The sequence below is a fragment of the Nylanderia fulva genome, unplaced genomic scaffold (assembly GCF_048542155.1).
Source record: "Nylanderia fulva isolate GAGA-0341 unplaced genomic scaffold, ASM4854215v1 Scaffold72, whole genome shotgun sequence".
In the NCBI taxonomy this organism is placed as follows: Eukaryota; Metazoa; Arthropoda; class Insecta; order Hymenoptera; family Formicidae; genus Nylanderia; species Nylanderia fulva.
Genome location: NW_028190830.1, coordinates 359,847 through 379,175, shown reverse-complemented (window position 1 = coordinate 379,175; position 19,329 = coordinate 359,847). Strand labels below are relative to the sequence as shown.

Sequence of the window (19,329 nt, the reverse complement as noted above, 5' to 3'; positions counted from 1 at the left end):
AAACGCTTATTAACGGAAAAAAGTAAGAAAATTGATAAAGATTAGAAACAATTAGGCACGTTCGCAATCTTTGTATTTTTCAACAAATGTCTTCTGCCGACCCTTAAAAGTAGAGATCTATTTCGCGCGAGCTTTGCAGCGTAGCAAACACGTACAGACGCGCAAATCTAATGGAAGCTCAGATATTTTGATCAAAAGATTCTTGTAGAAAATTATATTTTTTATTTTCTGTTAAAAATTTAAATATTGAATTTTTATGAATCGCATATAATTAATAAATATATTTCTATGCATTGCAATAATAATTTTATACGCATGCATTGCAATTTTTAAGGTTTTATCAAAGAATAATATAACTTCGCTTTGCACACCTAATTATATTCGATTAAATTAAACGAAATGAGAAAAAATATATAAAGAAATATATAAAGAAATACAAAATAGTATAGAAATTATCAAAGACGCGCGTAAAGCGCGCTTATGAATGTAGTCTAATATAATAAATTTATGACTGATAATAAAATTTATACTTTAAATATATACATATATATATATATATATATAAAGTGTTATAAGCTCTGTTTTTTCGTCATTACTAGAGATATTAACTTCAATATTTTTTTTTTTAATTAAATAGAACAGGATACGTGAACATTTGTCGGATAAATAAAAATGTTGAGAGACTTTTAAAAGCAAAATGGAAGGTCGGTTAAATTGAATGAAAAAATCTTTTTTTATAAAAAAATAAATAAATATTTTTTTTATAAAGAAAGACGATAAAAAATAAAGAAAATTTTTTCCAGTAAAATAAAAAATTTTCGAATTTTAAGCTGAAATTTATACGACAAATAATGTTGTAGAATATATGTAGATAATTAAACATATTTAATATTAATTATTGGCCATATACATTCACGATTTGAAATTTGCTGTAATATTAATTGTCGATCAGAAAACAAATTAACGAAGACTCGAGACTCGAGCGACAGATTGCGTTGAGGTTGAGAAATCACGTTTGCAAATTGTAATCAATATTCAGATTATATCGATCAATGCCGATGTATTTTTGAGAGGATGTTGGATTTATGCGACACGCATCTAATTTTTAAATAAATGGACGAACAGAGGGACTATGAAGACGAACAGCCAAGGGAAAGGTCAGTGTACAAAAAAATTTAATATTGAATGAAAAACATTTTATTAAATAGCATCACAAAAAGATTGTAAAATAATTAAACTTCTGCAAGGAGCTTTGTTAAAAAGCTTCAGAAGATACTCAAACTTATTATTAATGAAGAGTAAACATATATGAATTTATGCAATGAAGAAACCTAATAAATTGTGCAATTAGGGTTCGAAGAAGAGAAGAATTTGTCATCTATCTTAGAAGACTACTTAGTTATCTGAGAGATATAGGACGTTTTCTCAAGATCTATTGGAAGATCATCTTCGCACTTCTCTGGGCGCTCTTCCTTCTACCGTTTCTATTGCTTTACGATTCCTCAGTATTCTATATTTCTTATTAATATTAATCTCTTTAATTTTAACTAATTATTAATTTTTAATTAATTCTATTTCTTAACTCTTAATTTTTAATTATAATACATATAATAGAAAGGCTTTAAGAGCCGAACGCGGATGTTCATGCGTGTATATTCCAACGAAAATTAATTTTTCATCGTAATTAAATAATTGCACAAGGCACGAATTTTGCTTGGTCACTGCCAAGACTTAATAATATATGAGAAATAATCTCATCTTTAAAATTTAATTCCATCAAACCGTCTCTGATCTCCCTAAAGAAATAAATGCTAGAAAAATATAGATCCGAAAGTCGTTGAATCGGGAATCGAATCTTAATAAGTCTTAAGGGGACGCTGTCAACCTAATCTAATCTAATCGATAAGAAAACTGTAATTATATTTAACTTTCTTGGGGTTTCTTTTTATATATACATAACCCAGATTTGTTATTAATACTTTCTAGTAAAGGATTTTTCATTCTGTATTGACAATAAATAGTTAAATGAAAATAATATTTGTTGCTAAAAGAGACAGTCAGCATCCCGCGGCCATGTTAGATTGTGACGTCAGAGGTCAGAAAGCACACGCTGAAAATTCTTAAATGCGCATTTTTAAATAAAAAGATATATATCGTAGAAACACTATTTCAAATGGCTTTAGTACATTTTTTAAATATCTCAAAAATTATTCTTTTTTTTTGACAATCAAGCAAGAACCATAAAATGATCGTGATGTCAACTTTGTCATGCAGATGAGTGACTATATATGCGCATGTGCAAAGACCAGATGGGCCTCATTTAATCATTTTACAGTTATTGATTAATTATGAAGGGAAAAAAGATTTTAACGTATTTTAACAGTGTGTTAAAGCCATCTGAAGTGTTGTTTCACCGAAATATCTTTTTATTTCAAAATGGCATCTAAGAATTTTTAGCCTGTGTTTTCTCGTCTCTGACGTCACAATCTAACATAGTCGATGAAGAGCCAAGAACAAAATTTATAAAGAAATAACCAATTTCCAACAGAAATTTGATTCTTCCTCTGCGAATTTAAATCTCGAGCCTTAGACTTCCGTCTCGTGATAAATGTCAAATCCCCTTGACAGCACACATATCCCGAAGACGTTCAGAGAACATCCTGAGGATGTTCGAATGTCCTCTGGATATCCTCTGAATATCTTTCGGATATGTCGTGCTATTAGAGCCTAAAACGATACGTTTCTGACTTTTGCAGGAGGTTAGATGTGCGTATGTGGTGTTGCTAATGGCCGGCTACTGGGTAACCGATTGCTTCCCGATGGCAGTGACGTCACTGATTCCGGTAGTGATGTTCCCGGCTTTAGGTATACTAAGTACGGCGGACACGTGCGCTTGTTACATGAACGACACTATAATGGTGTTCATCGGCGGTCTGATCCTCGCCATCGCAATCGAGCACAGCAATCTGCATCTCAGGATAGCCCTCGGAGTGATGAAGACGGTTGGCTGCAGCCACGCGAGACTCCTCGGCGGTCTCTGTGTGGTCACGACCTTCATATCCATGTGGGTGTCCAACACCGCGGCTACGGCCATGATGGTGCCCATCATATTTGCTGTACTGCGCGAATTGGAACAGGTGTCATATACTTAATACGATACAGGGTGTCCCATTTTAATCTATCACCCCTCGTAACTTTGCAGGGATGGTAGAAAAAAATGTTTCAGAAAAATATGTTAGAGAAAAAAATTCAGAAGAAATTATCTGATGGTGACCTTGATCCTGACTTTGAGGTCAAGAATTTGAAGGTCATTTTAAGATTAGTATAAAAATTTTTAATTAAAGTTCAAGCTTTGTAACTCGGAAAATACTGAATAAAAAAATACTTTATTATAATGTTTTGGAAAGCTCTTGAGATAAGCTATAAAAATATGTAATGAGAAATAGGAATTTTAATTTAAAAATTTTATATTAACCTTCAAATGACCTTTAAATTTAGTTTTTTCACAAAAAAATGTTGTAAGAAAACATGATATAAAAAACAAAAAATATGTTTTACGAAATAATCCTATAGGAGTTAGAAGCAAGTTTAATTAGAATGCAAGCATGTCTGGATCAACTTGACGAATATTTTGAACACTTACTATAATAATAAAATAATTTTTTCCAAATTTTCTTCCCTATTTCTGTTTTCGAAAAAATATAGTAAACTTTTTATCACTTATTCTGTATATGCAAATATAAGTAATAATTAATACGATGAAAAAATATATTCACAATCTTTAAATGTATAGTTAAAAATTATTTATAATATTTCAATATACAGGGTGTCTGTCATAAGATATCATACCGAAATACACAAAAAAATATACAAGTAAATCTTGTTATTTGGAGACAATTTTTCCTCAGCAAAAATATTGAGACAATAATTTTCGAGTTATAAGTGATTGAAAATAAAGGGTTTCTCGCAAAGTAAGTCTCGTGGTAATAAAATATTAACAAAATCACATTATTAATTAATATAAAGTAAAGTTTACTTTAATAAAAGTTTAATTTAAGGTTTAGTTATAAAGATACATGATAGCAAAAATTGAGAACATGCAAAAAATGATAGCCTCCCTCATTTTTGCTGAGGAAAAATCATCTCCAAATGAGATCTACTTGTATATTTTTTGTATGACATTTTATATCAGACATCCTACATAATAAAAATATAAAATATTTAAGTTAAATAATATATTTTTAAAAATATATTTTTCTCTCTTCTATCGAGTTATCATATTATACATAAATAATACTTATAATACAGAATTAAAATATTTCTTTTGTTCTTTTTTTAGTTAACTTTGTTCATACTTGTTGATTTTATTATGTATTTCAAACATATAATAAATATTATTAAAAAATTTCTATTACATAATAAAAACAATAGATTATATTTAAACACATTATATGTATATAAATTGTACATAATGTATATGAAACTTTTATTCTCTATTTTATTTATTTATTTGTATTTCTCTTTATAGGCTGGAGTAGGTGCGATATTCAAATCAAAAATAGTGGATCCAGAAAGACCGGACATTCCGCCGTAAGTGAAACGATATATAGCGATAATTAATCGATATATAAATAATAATATTACAAAAAAAATTTTAATAAAATTACGAAATAATATAATAAATTAAATTATATATATAATATTTAGTTTATATATATATATAAACTAAATATTAATTAAAGAGTTGAACATAAATTGGATTTAAATTATTAAAATTGTACATATATATAATTATGTAAATTATGAAAAATTTAAATTATTCAAATTAATTTGTAAAAATTAAATAGATCAATAAATTATGAAATAACATAAATTATTAAAATTAATTTAAATTGAATTATATGGCAGATTAAAATTTTTATTATATTTTTATAATATAATATAAATAATTTTTATAATTATAAAGAATTTTTATTATAAAAATATATTTGTATATATATAAAGAATTTTAATTATATATATCTTAAGTGATAAATCTAATGTTAAAAAAAAAATACGAAGGTCGATTTCGTATAAGTAGTATATATTTTTAGTAAAAAATTTTTAACAAAAGCTTAAAAGCTGTTCTTCATATATGTTGACGCAATATCACACGATGATCCTTTTTCGTAGCGAGATAAGACCGACGAAAATAACGAAGGCATATCTGTTAGCCGCGGCTTATTGCTCGACGTTCGGCGGAACCGGAACATTGGTGGGAACCGGCACAAATTTAACCTTTAAGGGAATCTACGAGAGCACATTTCTCGATGCCGAGGGAATCAACTTCACCGACTGGATGATCGCGTCCTTTCCCCAAATGCTAGTCAATTCCTTCCTCACTTGGGTGTACGTGCGAATCGCTTTTTTGGGATATCTGAGACCGCACAGTAAAGACGCCGAAATGGCTACGATCGGACGTGAGGGTGAAATTGTCACAAATCAAGTAAAATCATATAATATATAAAGTTTAAAAATTATTTCAATTCTTATTGATTAGAAAATTTTGGACAGAAACCATTTTCCTAATTACAATCTTTTATCTATATGGAAAAATAAATTTACTTATTCATTTCTAATATAATTGCGTGGGATCCAAATAATTGTGAAAACATTTAAGATGATTCTTTGTTAAAAATTAAGGGTTTTTTTAAATATAAATTATATATTATTATCTATTATAATAATTGACACAGGAATGTGTATGATAAAAAAGTAATATATTAAGAACAATGTTTGTTAATAATTATATTGAGAACAGAATAATATAATATATCTGACAATGAACGGAAAGAAAGGATATCTCGTAGTAGTAAGTGCCCAGATAGCACACAATATTTATGATAAAGGTTCATAAATATTTATAAATATATATTCTTTTCAAATATTATATAAATCTTTTGAAAATGTTTTATAAAAACCTTTATTTAACATATTATTAAAATATAGATTAAATTTTTCATATAATATTTATGGTATGTAAAGATAAATATTTATCGTATTTTATTTTCGTCGTGAAAATTATATAAGGCTGGCAAAAACGGAAATTAATAAAAGTAAAAATGTCATAAAATTATTTCTATTTTTGAGCTACATTCTACAACAAAATGTCTTTTAACAAATAAATTTACGCATATATCAATGTGTACGTAAATTTATTTGTTAAACTACTCTGTTGCCTAAGTATATTTAGTGTATATTATAATTTTATATTCTATTTTAAAATATAAATGTCTAATAAGTTACTTATAAACTTTTTTTTTTACACATTTTTAACTTTTATAAATGGCTAAGAGTTTGAAAAACACAAAAACATCTAATCGATCAAATTTTAAATTAGACTATATCAACCGATGGCTTTGATTAAAAAATCGTTAATTATGTCTTTTTAATATATTACTTCTTAATATATTACTTTTAACTCATGATTTCTTACTGAGTATTTATTAAAGAAAATATAAATTTTAAAAAATTTGTATCATAATGATTTAATAAATATATATTTACTATAATATATTTATTGTAAATATTTTCTTCTCCTGAGGATTATACTCCTTCAAATAAGGAGGAAAAAGTTAATTTCCTTTTTTTCTTTAATTTTGGACAAATTAAAAAAATGAAATTTTGGTGAACATTCTTCACTAATAAAAAGGTTATTAATATTTAGTTATTAATATTTTTTAATCCTCTTGTTATTATTATAAGGAGATGAAATTAGCAATTCCTATTCAATTTTTTATTAGAAAACTGATTTCAACAAATGATAATTATTCACAGGTTATACAGGAGAGATATAAGAATTTGGGGCCCATAACTTTTCACGAGTACGGAGTGGCCACATTGTTCTTCATGTGCGTATTTCTATGGATATTCCGCAAACCCGGTTTTGTCGTCGGATGGTCCGAATTGATCACTGATATGTTAGTACTTTATTATTTATTATTTATTATGGTAAAACATAATAGAAGATATAGCACCATGTCCAAAATTAGTGCATAAGACATCATTAAGAAATATCTTTAAGAAACCTAATTATGATATGATATTCCAAAAACATCTTAAAGATGTCTTATGCACCAATTTATTTGGACATGGTTGTTTTGCTGTTTGGAATATGTATACACAATATTTTATGAGAAATAATGAATGTACAGAGATCTCAGAGATTCAGTGCCAGTGATATTCGCCGCTATCTTGATGTTCTTCATCCCTAAGGACCCCAGCTTCATCTACAGTTACAGTCAAGATCGTAAGAAGTCGTGAAAATCTCGTTATTCCAACATACTTCAATATAATAATAACTCTACAAATATCATAGAATGATTTGTAAAAATTTTACGTTCGGTTTATTTTGAAATTTACAGATTTTACACATACTTATTAAAACTCCTGGGTCCTCGCCGCGGCCATGTTTGATTGTGACGTCAAAGAAAGCACGCGCGGAAAATTCTTATTTGGTGCTTTCCATTTAGCAACACAAGCATCATTCTATCTTTATTCTTATAGAATGTAGAACAAAGACAGAATGACGCTTGTGTCGTTTTGTGTTGCTAAATGGAAAGCACCAATTGTTAGATACAATTTCGAAAAAAAATTTTTTGAAATAGCATCTAAGAATTTTTAGCATGTATTTTTTCGTCTCTGACGTCACAATTCCAACACGATCGGTGAGAAGCCAAGATACATCTGCGATTACGTTTATATTGAAAATGTATGTCGCAGCCGCTAAAAGACCAAAAAGATCGTCGGAAGGTTTGATCACGTGGAAGGTGATCGAGACTAAGATGCCGTGGAGTCTGATGTTCCTTTTAGGAGGCGGTTTCGCGATCTCGCGTGGAAGCGTCGCCTCCTGCATGGCAAAACGAATTGGCGAAGCTCTGATACCGCTTCGCTATCTACCACCCATTGTAATACTTGCTTTAGTGTGCTTCTTCGAGGGTACATTAACGGAATTTACCTCGAACGTGGGCGTCGCGAATATCACTTTACCAGTGATAGCTCAAATGGTAAGCGAATATATTCCAAATAACAATAACTGACGTCATTGATAATGATTTCATTTTGACATTCAATGACGTCATTCGATGTCAAAATGGAACGTTTTCGTACTTGCATATCTGTATATTTATGTATATATTTTTTATAAAATATTTATATAAAATAACTTTATACTCACATTATTTTATTTTCTATTTAATCCCAAGTAAATTTCTTGCTTCGCAAATTACTCGCACATTAATATTAAGTAATTAATATTATTTTTTATTTTAAAGAATAGGCAGGGTTAGGTGTAATAAACTTAATTAGTTAAAAGTTAAAAAGTTAATAACTTTTAACTTAGCTTAGTTAATTCAAAATGTATTGATTTTTAACTTTAATTCAAAATGTGTTGATTTTTAACTAGTTATATTTGATCTTAAACTTATCAACTTTTTTTATAAATTAAATTTTTTTAACTCTGAATACCATTATTGTTTTTTTATAAATTATAAACGTATTATTTTTAAATTAAAGTATTATTAATTTTGTTCATTTATGTTCATTTGTCATCAATTGTAATATTATTACCAAAAAATATGTTTCTATATAAAAATCACAATTTCTTTGCTATTAGGTATTATAAATTTTAAAAGAATTAACAACCAAAATTCTAATTTAATATACTAAGTAATGTGTTTTTAAAAATTAACTTTTATTATTTAATAATATTAAAGTACAAAAGTAAAGCTTGCTCTATATTAATAAATAACATATATCCGAAATAGAAATGCTATTGGAGCCGAACGCGGATGTATATTATATGCATATAGACAGCGAAAATTTAATTTTTTCGCTGTCTTTTAAATTGTGCACATGTTTTATTATTTAACTTTAGTTAATTTAATTTTAACTTAACTTTAACTCAGTTAACTGTTTGTTCATGCAACTTTTAAATTACTAGACAACACAAACGCGCGCATCGCACGCTCCTTTGATATCATTTCCATATTGTTTATTTTACAACTGTCAAATTGTTCATCTTTGCAATAACAGTTGTTTGATGATATGACCATAATTTTAATTCGCCGAATTTCTATTATATACATAATTTTAATTCGCTGAATTTCTATTATGTATATAATTTTAATTCTTGAATTTTTATTATGTACATAATTTTAAATCGCCGAATTGCTATTATGTACATAATTTTAATTCCCAAATTTCTATTATGTATATAATTCTAATTTATTAAATTTCTATTATCTACATATAATTTTAATTTGCCGAATTCCTATTGTATTATTTGTGAAGTATTTTGTATAGATGTATCTCTTTATATATTTTTTCTCATCTTGTTTGGTTTAATCGAATATAATTACGTGCACAAAGCGAAGTTATATTATTCTTTGATATAATAAAACCTTAAAAATTGCAACGCATGTATAAAATTATTATTGCAAATTGCAATGCATACATAGAAATATATTTAATAATTACGTGATTCGTAAAAATTCAAAATATATATTATAAATTTTTAACAGAAAACAAAAAAATAATTTTCTACAAGAATTTTTCGATCAAAATATCTGCGCTTCCATTAACGCTTTGCGTGCGTTATTGGTATTATTTTTATTTTTGTTTGATTGCTATTAATATAATAAACTATGCCTTTTTAGGAAGGGAACTAAATTTTGTAAGTAACTAACTTTAATTTAACTTAGTTTTAAAAAATCTTACTCAACTTTGAGAATAGGTGACTTTAATGATGAAGCACAAAAAGATATCTCTTTATAAAATTGAATTTTTTAATATTCAAAAATTAGCTCAATTTTGTGATTTTCTTTTATCTCTCTATCTTTCTCTTCATTTTTAAATATTTATAATATCTTATTATACATTTAAATATTAAATATTAAATTTTCTATTTTTTTCATAGTACACTTTGTTTAATTTCTCGTCATTGTCTTCATAAATATAATATATATTTTATTACGCATAAATTGATAATTTTTTTATAAAAAATATATCTGGGAAAAAATTTAAAAACAAAGACTACAAAAGATAAGGCTACAAAATTTAGAGTTAAAAACACTTTAATTGTAGCCTTTTTGTTGACATAAATGTGTAGCAAGCAAGATTAAGTAGACTTGGCTGATTGTTTTGTTTTATATTTTTGTTTTATATATTTAAAATGTCTATTGTTAACAATTTTTTCCGAAATATTCTTTTATAAAAAAAAATATCAATTTACACGCAGAAAAAATATACATAAATGTAATATAAAATATACACATTATTATATTTATGGAGACAGTAACGAGAAATTAAATAAAGTATATACTATAAAAAAAAAGAAAAATTGTTATACTATAATTTTTTACTATAATTTAATATAATCTTACATAAACTATGAAATATCACGTAAACTATTCACTTTTTAACTATCCTACCTTTATAACTTTATGCAGAATATTGTGAGGATTCGATTTATGTAAAAAAAATATAATGGTCCCTTAAGCGAAATTAAAAGTTCCCTTCACATGACCTTCAAACTAATCAAAGTCAAATCATTGTCACTATTTTATATCTTCCTTAAAATTATACAACTTTTATTTCACCCCTTAGAATCGTTTTTATACTGCAACTAAAAATGTATTCTAAATTCATCCTTTTTATGCAAATCTGTTAACCAGTGTTGTGCTTAGATAATTTTAAAATCAGTTAGATAAAGATGAGGTAAAAATACGTAAATTCATCTTACCATTAGATAAGATAAAAATAATTTTGTTTTAAATATATCTAGATAAAAAATAAAATTACATGGCGATTTATCTAGATAATTTTCAGATAATATTATCTTTAAGATTGCTTATGTAAATACAGTTATAAAAAAATATAAATTATAAAAGAGATATAAAAATATATGTACTCATTTTTATTTATAAATATTTATCGCTTACTGCTTAAGTTCTACTATTTAAGTATTTTTATGTATTATAATTCTAAACCAAAATTATCTGAAAATTATTCTAGATAATACTTTTTTTCATCTAAGATGCAGATATAGATAATACATATTTTTATTATCTATATAAAGATACGATAACGCCAAAGTTTAATCTATACTCATCTATATATAAATTTATTTAGATAACAGCAAACACTGCTGTTAACAAATTGCACGCAATTATATTTATCGAATATTTTTGTCCGTTCGCTATAGTGCGTAGCGATGGAGATGCATCCCATGTATTTGATGATACCGGCCACTTTGATGTGCTCGTTCTCGTTTCGTCTCCCGGTCGGAACACCGCCGAACGCGATCGTAACCATTTCCGGACACATCCCGACCAACTGGCTAATCACCGGAGGCTGCGCACCCGCGATCTACAGTTTGATAGTAGAAGTCATCTTCTTCCCGACGTGGGGCGTCTTCGTTTACGGAATTAAGGATTTTCCTCACTGGGCCAGACATGCCGAAGTAGGAAACAACACGAATACTTGTTAATAAATGTCGCGAAACTTCAGATTTTTTATCGTCTGATTTCTTTCCGCAAAATTCATCGAATTGCTTGATATTAAAAAATTAATATATTAATTACAAATGCATAAAAAATTAATACATTTATTATAAATACCTAAGTAGCCTATATTATATTTTATACAAGAAGTAAAATATATGTATAAGGCTCTGATAAAATAAACACAATAAAAATCCAATAATAATAGGCCAGTAAGAGCCGCAACGCGGGTGGTAAAGGCGTAAGTAAAAACAATAAAAAGGTATAAATCAAAAATAAACTTTTTTTTTGAAACGTTTAATTAAATTTTTTGTCTTAGTTTATTTTTGATTTATACCTTTTTATTGTTTTTACTTACGTCTTTACCACCCGCGTTGCGGCTCTTACTGGCCTATTATTGGATTTTTATTGTGAATATTTTATACAGTTTCTTTCATATTTTATTACAGTATACGTACGTATATACAGTATAATATTAATATAATCTTTATCATACATATTTTTTGCACACATATTTCTCTCTTAAATATACAATTTAAAATAAAAAACCATATGTACCATATATTTCATGAATATTCATTATCTTTTAAAAACTGAATGTAATGTCAAATATTTTAATACTACACTTTACAAAATATATATTGTGTATATATGATAACAATGTTGTAATGAGCAGCAAAGAGTGATGACAAAAAGACCTGTCTTTTCGCCCATTTTATAGGGTCGATTTTTGAGACCTCAAATTTCAAACTATTTTTATTGCAAATAGTACTATATGATGAGACATTAATCCCAGAGAAATTTCAAGATGAGCATACGTACGGTTCCTTAGATATGAAGAAGTGAAAGTGATAATTTCTCATAAAACTGACTAAAAATCATCACTTTCCCCCTTGTATCTCCGAAACCGCGCCTATGCTTATCTTGAAATTTTACTGGGATTAATATTTCATGTAATAGTACTATTTGGCATGAAAAAAAGTTTGAAATTCGAGGTCCCAAAAATAGGCGAAATTTGTCCTCACTCTTTCTTCCAAAACAAATTTCAATATAATGAAATAAATGCATAAATAAAAAAATCGCATTAGATTTTATAAAAACGTTTTTTATATAAAAATATAAAATACTTATGCATATAGGGCATTCCATACCAAACCAACGACTTTTTTCCCTGACCATTTGTTATTTGCTTCATTTTTTTATCTTTTTGTATCCATTGAAAGTAGGCTTTCATGAATTTTTTTAGATTTTTATCTTTATTAATTATCAAATTATATATTTTTAAAAACATTGATTTTTTTGAATTTTAAAAATTTCAAATAATTTAAAAATAAATATATTGTCATTAATAAGGTGGTTATTTCTTTTGTCTTTGAATATATTTTTTAAATAAAATATTGAAATAATTAAAAAAAGAAAATTTAATGGTGTTTTAGTCAATTTTAACCGAAATTATTTAGTTTTCCTCACTCAATTTTAACCGAAATTATTTAGTTTTCCTCACAGAGACCCCTTCTATTTTTTTCATAAAAATATATAACATTTTAGACTCTAAAAAAAAATTTTGAGTCTATTTTGAAAAAAATCACTTTTTTTTAGTTGTTTACACACCATTTTAATTTCAAAAAATTAGTATTTATAAAATTAATAAGCACTTATTTTGAAAAGTCAGGAAAAATTCCAATATTTGTAATTTTTAAAAATTTTTGCTATTTTTTCAAAAATAGTGTTCGTCAGTTGTTTAGGCAACTCCGATTAAGAACACTTTTTAAATAAAAGATATTAATGCTATCAAACGTATTTTATTAAAAATTAGTACAAAAAGTGCTTTTTTGTTATTAATTTACATAGTTTAAATAATTAATAAATTTATTAATTAAATAATTTCAAGAGTTTCTCCTTAATCGGAGTTGCCTAAACTGACAAACACTATTTTTGAAAAAATAGCAAAAATCTTTAAAAATTACAAATATTGGTATTTTTCCTGACTTTTTGAAATAAGTGCTTATTAATTTTGTTAATATTAATTTTTTTTAATCGAAAGTGTGTAAACAACCAAAAAAATGCAATATTTGAAAAAAATTCGAAAAATGGCTTTAAAAAATCGAAAATATTTGAATCCCCTTTTCGCCAATAGCTCAAAATATTTTTTTAAAGTCTAAAATGTTATACATTTTTATGAAAAAAAATCGAAAAAATCTCATTGAGAAAAAGTAAATAATTTCTGTTAAAATTGACTAAAAACATCATTAAATTTTCCTTTTTTAATTACTTCAATATTTTATTTGAAAAATACATTCAAAGACAAAAAAATGACCACCTTATTAATGACAATATATTTATTTTTTTTAAGTTATAAATATTTGAAATTTTTAAAATTCAAAAAAATCAATATTTTTTAAAATATATAACTCGGAAATTAATAAAGATAAAAATCTAAAAAAATTCATGGAAACTACTTTCAATAGATACAAAAAGATAAAAAAATGAAGCAAATCAAAAATAGTTGAGGAAAAAAGTCGTTGATTTATTATAGTATGAAATGCTCCATAAATACGTGGAAAGAATTCAAAACTATTTTTTCAGAATAAAATTAGAGTAAAATTATATTAATATATGACTATTCACTGCTATGTATCTCTAATTGATAATAAAATTTATAATAAAATATATATATATATATATATATTGATTACGTCTAATTAGAAAACGTTCACAAAGAGAAAGTTCTAAAAATTAGAAGTTTTATATATATATATATATATATAGAGGATATCCCAATGACATGCAATTATTGATAAAATAAAAATTATGTTGAAAAGAGAATAGTTTACAATTTTTAATAGATATAAATAAAATGTTTGTATACTAGTTTATTTTATTGATAAAAAGTAATGAAAAAAGTGCTAATAATCACATATATAAACTATTGATAAATATTTTTGAAGTGCATACCATTTAAATTTGTACAAAATTCTATTCTTTTATAAAAACTCGTAAAAACTTTTTCTAACATGTCATTTTTAATGTTATTGATGATCCTTCTAAGCTGCTATTAAATTGTTGACAATATTTATTATTAGTTTATGTGATTTTATGTAATTATTAGCACTTTCTTCATTACCTTTTATCAAGAAAATAAATTAGTCTACAAACATTTTATTTATATCTATTAAAAATTGTAGACTTTCCTCTTTTCAACACAATTTTTGTTTTCTCAATAACTGCTTGCATTAAAAAATGACAACTGGTTAGTTTCAGCATTTTCCTATGGGACACCCTTCATATACAATCTCTCATTTCAGCATTTACAATCTTGTGTCACACAGCTTCTAATTAACTCACACATGAATTACTTTAGCATGAAACAAACTTTCTATGTAGAAGGATGCAGCTTTAACCCAGGTGATTCACTTTTCTTTGGAGTAGAATTAATTTCTTGTTGCTCCAATCTACGATGTCGTAACATTGTCGATAACACTCCATTGAAACTGGCAGTTTTCTTCTTGGCGCTGCCTTTTGGAGTACTCTCACCGATTCTACGCACAGGTAGCCTTGGTGACGACATTTCATCCATGAAGTCAAAGTCGGATTTCTCTTCAGTTCTATAAAAATTAAGAAGAAAATATTGTTAACATAAAGAACTCAATTAAAATAAATCAAAAATTATTACTAAAAATTTACTTGTATTCTTGAGATCCATGTTCCTGTAGCCGATTGTTTGAGGGAACAGGCGAGGGTCCTCGTCTACCAGGACACTTCCATTCAAGTTCTAAAACACGATTGTTTGCTTCCAAGCCTTCAATCAACGAGACTATGTCTTCAGCCTTCAGATTCCATTCATGCTATATGCACAAAGAAGAGGTTTATAAAAATTGTACAATGTAATGTGAAATGCAAACTTACACATTTACAATGTAATATATATATATATATAGTATGTACAGGGTGTCTGAGACCAAATATTTTAAAAACTGAGTGCGACAGATAAAAATGTTTTAAACAAAAATTATAGGGCTTTAACAAATACATGAAATGATGATATGTATTTGACCTTGACAGCAGTTATGAAAGAAGTCTCAAGGTCAACTTTAAAATCTTGCCAAATATTTGACACCCCGTATATAAAAGTGCTCAAATATACAAATACTGATAAATTACAAACAAAATTTCTGTTTACTTAAAAATTATGTTTACTATAATTATTCTTGAGAATATTTGTTACTGAAAAAATTATAAAAAATATTCGAGATAATGAGTAGTGATAATTTAAAGTTGATATATCGAATAAAATAGGTTACCTTCACGTTCACTTCATATTTTTCATCATCGGAGCACTCGACAAACCAGTCTTCTTCATTGCACTCCATTTCTTATTAAATATAATTGATGATAATATGTAATCGTTCACGAAGATATTTCCATTATGACATTTCATTCATATAATTGTCATTCGAAAGTTTGTCCCCTACAAACATCTGTATCTTTTCTACATGTCGGAAATATTAATCTTCGCAATAATAGTTTCACTCATCTTATAATTACAAAATGCTACTTTTTGTAATTATTTGGCCAATTGATTTACGCCATTTACGATTACAATTTTTCATGTAATATGTAATTAACCTTTCATATGGAGCGCAGACATATTTGACAGTATACAAGTCCGATTACAAAATTCCAGTGCGCATGCGCGAAAATCCGATTAACAACACGGCATTCTTTTAAAATTCTTTATGATTTTTTAGTTTGTTATTTTCAATTTATTATTTTATTAGTTTCAGTACAAATTATTTTTCTTTTCTATATTTATTTATTATATTTATTTATTATTTTTATTTATTATATTTATTATTTTATATATTTTTTATTATTTTTATTTATTATATTTATTATTTTATATATTTTTTATTATTTTTATTTATTATTTTATATATTATTTATTATTTTTATATATTATAAAATTAATTTATTTTTAATGCAAATCACTTTGTAAAATTAATTTATCAATGTTTTTTATCAATTGAATATCTTCAAATATATTATCAACGTGTGAATGTAATTTTAATAATTTTTGCGAAATAATAAAAATAAAATATGTTTGAAGATTACTTTTATTTATTTATGTTTTTTTTTATTTTATTAATAAAATAAATTTTTATATATTAAATACAAATAAGTGTATGGCTCTTATGTTTTAATTATATTCCACGTAAAAATATATGTAATTTATTTTTATAAAAGTATATTTTTATTATTTTTTATTTTGTTATTATTTATAAATAATGAAGTATAATTATAAAATAAACTCCTACAATATTTATTCTTTCATTCTTAGTATATGTTTAGTTTGAAAATATTAATATTTTAATTGTAATATTTTAAATTTAAATATTTAAATTTTAATTTTACGACATTTACTTTTTAAAATTTGGCGCTTTATTCAATTAAAGATGGCGATGTATCACGTGATTCTCAGAAATGTCAACAATCAACTATCGCCGGTTAGGTTAGATTAAACTTCATATTTCGCATACGAAAGATTTAAAATGGGTGGTAATGGATATACTTGTGCTGTAAAAGATTGCAAAAATACCACAAGCAGCACGAAAAGAGTTAGTTTCTTTAGATTTCCAAAAGATCTTCAAAGGTAACAGTTATTAATAATAAAATCAAGGTTAGAGGTAATAACTAGTTAATTGATTAAAAGTTAATAACTTTTAACTTAGCTTAGTTAATATAAAATATATAATTAATTTTATTTTAAAAGAATTAACAATTTCTAATTTAATATAAATAATGTTTTTAAAAATTAATTTTTGATTTAACTTTAGTTAATTTAATCTTATCTTTAACCGAGTTAATTTTTTGTTCATGCAATTTTTAACTTAACTAAATTAATTTTATAATTTTAACTTAATTTTAGAAAATCATTAACTTACCCAATCCTGGATAAAATTAAAAATTTCAACATCAGAGGGAGAAATTACAAAAATCTTTTCTTTTTGCATTAAATTTCTTTAGCAAAACCTTATTGTTTATTGATTTTTATTAAACATAATAATTAGTATATTTTTTTTACTAATTCGTATAGTATAATAATTAGTATATATTTCTCTTTTCAGAGCTGAATTATGGTTGAAATTTTGCAACAGAAGCATAAAGACGCCTTTGGAAAAATTGCACACTAATTATAGAATTTGTGGTGAACATTTTATATCATCGATGTTTTTAAATGATTTAAAAAATAGGCTACAACCACATGCGACTCCAACTATTTTATCAGCAAATTTGGAATCTTTACCAGAAGGTAAAATTTATTCTGTATTTTATGTATTTATGAAACACTATTGTCTTTATTTTTTATATGAAGCGCAAAAAATTAAGAAAATTATAAAATTTTATCTTCTTACTCTTTTATATATATATATATATATATATATATATATATATATGTATATTATATATTTATATGAATATTTATATTCATTATTTTATTTATATATTTATAAGAACTTGAGTCAACTATAAATAAAGGAGAACTATTAGTGCTATATAATTATAATCTTGTTTCTCTTTTTCCTTTTTTCTTTAAATTTAATGATGTTGATTATTTGGTTATTTAACTACATTATTATATTTATTTTACATTATCATATTTTTATTTTATTATACAATTATTTTCTGTTTAGTTTCAAGGATGCCGATGCAATATGCAATAGTTGATTGTCCAAGTATTAAAGACCAGAATAATAAACTTCTTTTCTGGTAAGCTATCAAAATATAATAAGAAAACGAAAAAAAGAATAAATATTTTTAAAATAAATTACATAATTTTAATATAAAAAAAAGTTTTCCACAGGAAACCATAGCAGTACAACAGCTTAAAACTGTAGAAACAAATTTAATACCCAATCAAAGCAATGCAATAAATGAAATATATTTTGCCGATTTTAGTAACACGAAAAAGCGTTTGAAAACAGATGTACTAACATCTGTAACAGATACACGTAAGTATATGTATGAATTAAAAAATATTGTTCGCATTTCTATTCTAAGATCACATAATCGTATAAACATATTTGTAATAAATGCTGTGCAACAGTAGTATTAAAAAATGACTTAAAAATGATACATTTTATTGCAGAAAAATCAAATAATTAAAATATCTTTGTAAAATATATCATAAATAATACATGTTATTCACAGAGTAAACATCTTGATTCTATCTTTTGATTCTTATATTTATTAAGACTTCTTATTTGGCATTTAATTTTTACAGAAGCAGAAGAGACAGATACAAGGAAAGAGAAGACAAACACAAAGAGAACGGCAGAAGAAGCAAGCATAAGAAAAGAAGAAATAGAAGAGACAAGCCAAGAAAATATTAGGAAAGATTCGAGTATGCTGGAAAAAATACAATTAAAAATTCAAAGACTGGAAGAAGAGAATGCTAAGTTAAAAGATTTCATACAATCTTTTCAAGAGAAACACGAAAATGATTTGAAAAATCAGGCAAGCTCATTGAATGTAATTATACAAGAAAACCAAACGGAATTTCAACAAAAGCTTACGTTAAAAAACAAACAATTAAAATTATTAAGAATGAAATTAAAAAAAAAAGATGACATAATATATGAATTGTTAACGACTGCTAGAACTGAATAATACATTAAATTACTTATTACATAATATTTTAGTAATTTTGGGGAAAATATCTATACATAATAGTTATATATGTATATAAAAGTTATTTTATTTTAAAATAAAATTAAGAATGAAAATTATC

General features: G+C 25.5%; 3 protein-coding genes across 4 annotated transcripts; 2 read left to right on the top strand and 1 right to left on the bottom strand.

Annotated features, from left to right (window-relative positions):
- Window positions 1-1,113: 1,113 nt before the first annotated feature.
- On the top strand, window positions 1,114-11,711 carry LOC114944438 (protein I'm not dead yet-like). The gene is made up of 9 exons (XM_085488817.1): window positions 1,114-1,157; window positions 1,352-1,505; window positions 2,757-3,137; window positions 4,529-4,590; window positions 5,173-5,485; window positions 6,817-6,959; window positions 7,194-7,288; window positions 7,762-8,045; window positions 11,243-11,711. Exons 1-9 carry the CDS (start codon window positions 1,114-1,116, stop codon window positions 11,525-11,527), a joined length of 1,761 nt encoding a protein of 586 aa, XP_085344943.1. The 3' UTR covers window positions 11,528-11,711.
- Window positions 11,110-16,213, bottom strand: Pa1 (PTIP binding protein Pa1). 2 transcript variants are annotated; one of them, XM_029320311.2, is made up of 4 exons: window positions 15,842-16,213; window positions 15,225-15,385; window positions 14,914-15,145; window positions 11,110-11,481 (listed from the first exon to the last, which is right to left on the bottom strand). In XM_029320311.2, the coding sequence occupies exons 1-3, from the start codon at window positions 15,908-15,910 to the stop codon at window positions 14,917-14,919; spliced, it is 459 nt and encodes a 152-aa protein (XP_029176144.1). In that variant the 5' UTR covers window positions 15,911-16,213; the 3' UTR covers window positions 11,110-11,481; window positions 14,914-14,916. The 2 variants fall into 2 exon arrangements, with proteins under 2 accessions (XP_029176144.1, XP_029176143.1); XM_029320310.2 differs by lacking the exon at window positions 11,110-11,481 and having other exon boundaries at window positions 14,425-15,145.
- Window positions 16,214-17,014: 801 nt separating this feature from the next.
- LOC114944431 (uncharacterized) lies at window positions 17,015-19,232 on the top strand. The gene is made up of 5 exons (XM_085488824.1): window positions 17,015-17,190; window positions 17,666-17,850; window positions 18,233-18,308; window positions 18,393-18,550; window positions 18,823-19,232. Exons 1-5 carry the CDS (start codon window positions 17,090-17,092, stop codon window positions 19,206-19,208), a joined length of 906 nt encoding a protein of 301 aa, XP_085344950.1. The 5' UTR covers window positions 17,015-17,089; the 3' UTR covers window positions 19,209-19,232.
- Window positions 19,233-19,329: the final 97 nt, after the last annotated feature.

Excerpts from the sequence above, each read along its gene's own strand:
- LOC114944438 (XM_085488817.1), top strand. The coding sequence starts at position 1,114 with ATGGACGAACAGAGGGACTATGAAGACGAACAGCCAAGGGAAAG. Across the intron at positions 1,158-1,351 it reads GACGAACAGCCAAGGGAAAG|GGTTCGAAGAAGAGAAGAAT; the intron begins GTCAGTGTACAA and ends TTGTGCAATTAG. Across the intron at positions 5,486-6,816 it reads GTGAAATTGTCACAAATCAA|GTTATACAGGAGAGATATAA; the intron begins GTAAAATCATAT and ends AATTATTCACAG.
- Pa1 (XM_029320311.2), bottom strand. The coding sequence starts at position 15,910 with ATGGAGTGCAATGAAGAAGACTGGTTTGTCGAGTGCTCCGATGATGAA. Across the intron at positions 15,386-15,841 it reads AATATGAAGTGAACGTGAAG|CATGAATGGAATCTGAAGGC; the intron begins GTAACCTATTTT and ends TTGTGCATATAG. Across the intron at positions 15,146-15,224 it reads CATGGATCTCAAGAATACAA|AACTGAAGAGAAATCCGACT; the intron begins GTAAATTTTTAG and ends TAATTTTTATAG.
- LOC114944431 (XM_085488824.1), top strand. The coding sequence starts at position 17,090 with ATGGGTGGTAATGGATATACTTGTGCTGTAAAAGATTGCAAAAATACC. Across the intron at positions 17,191-17,665 it reads TTTCCAAAAGATCTTCAAAG|AGCTGAATTATGGTTGAAAT; the intron begins GTAACAGTTATT and ends TTCTCTTTTCAG. Across the intron at positions 18,551-18,822 it reads AACATCTGTAACAGATACAC|AAGCAGAAGAGACAGATACA; the intron begins GTAAGTATATGT and ends TAATTTTTACAG.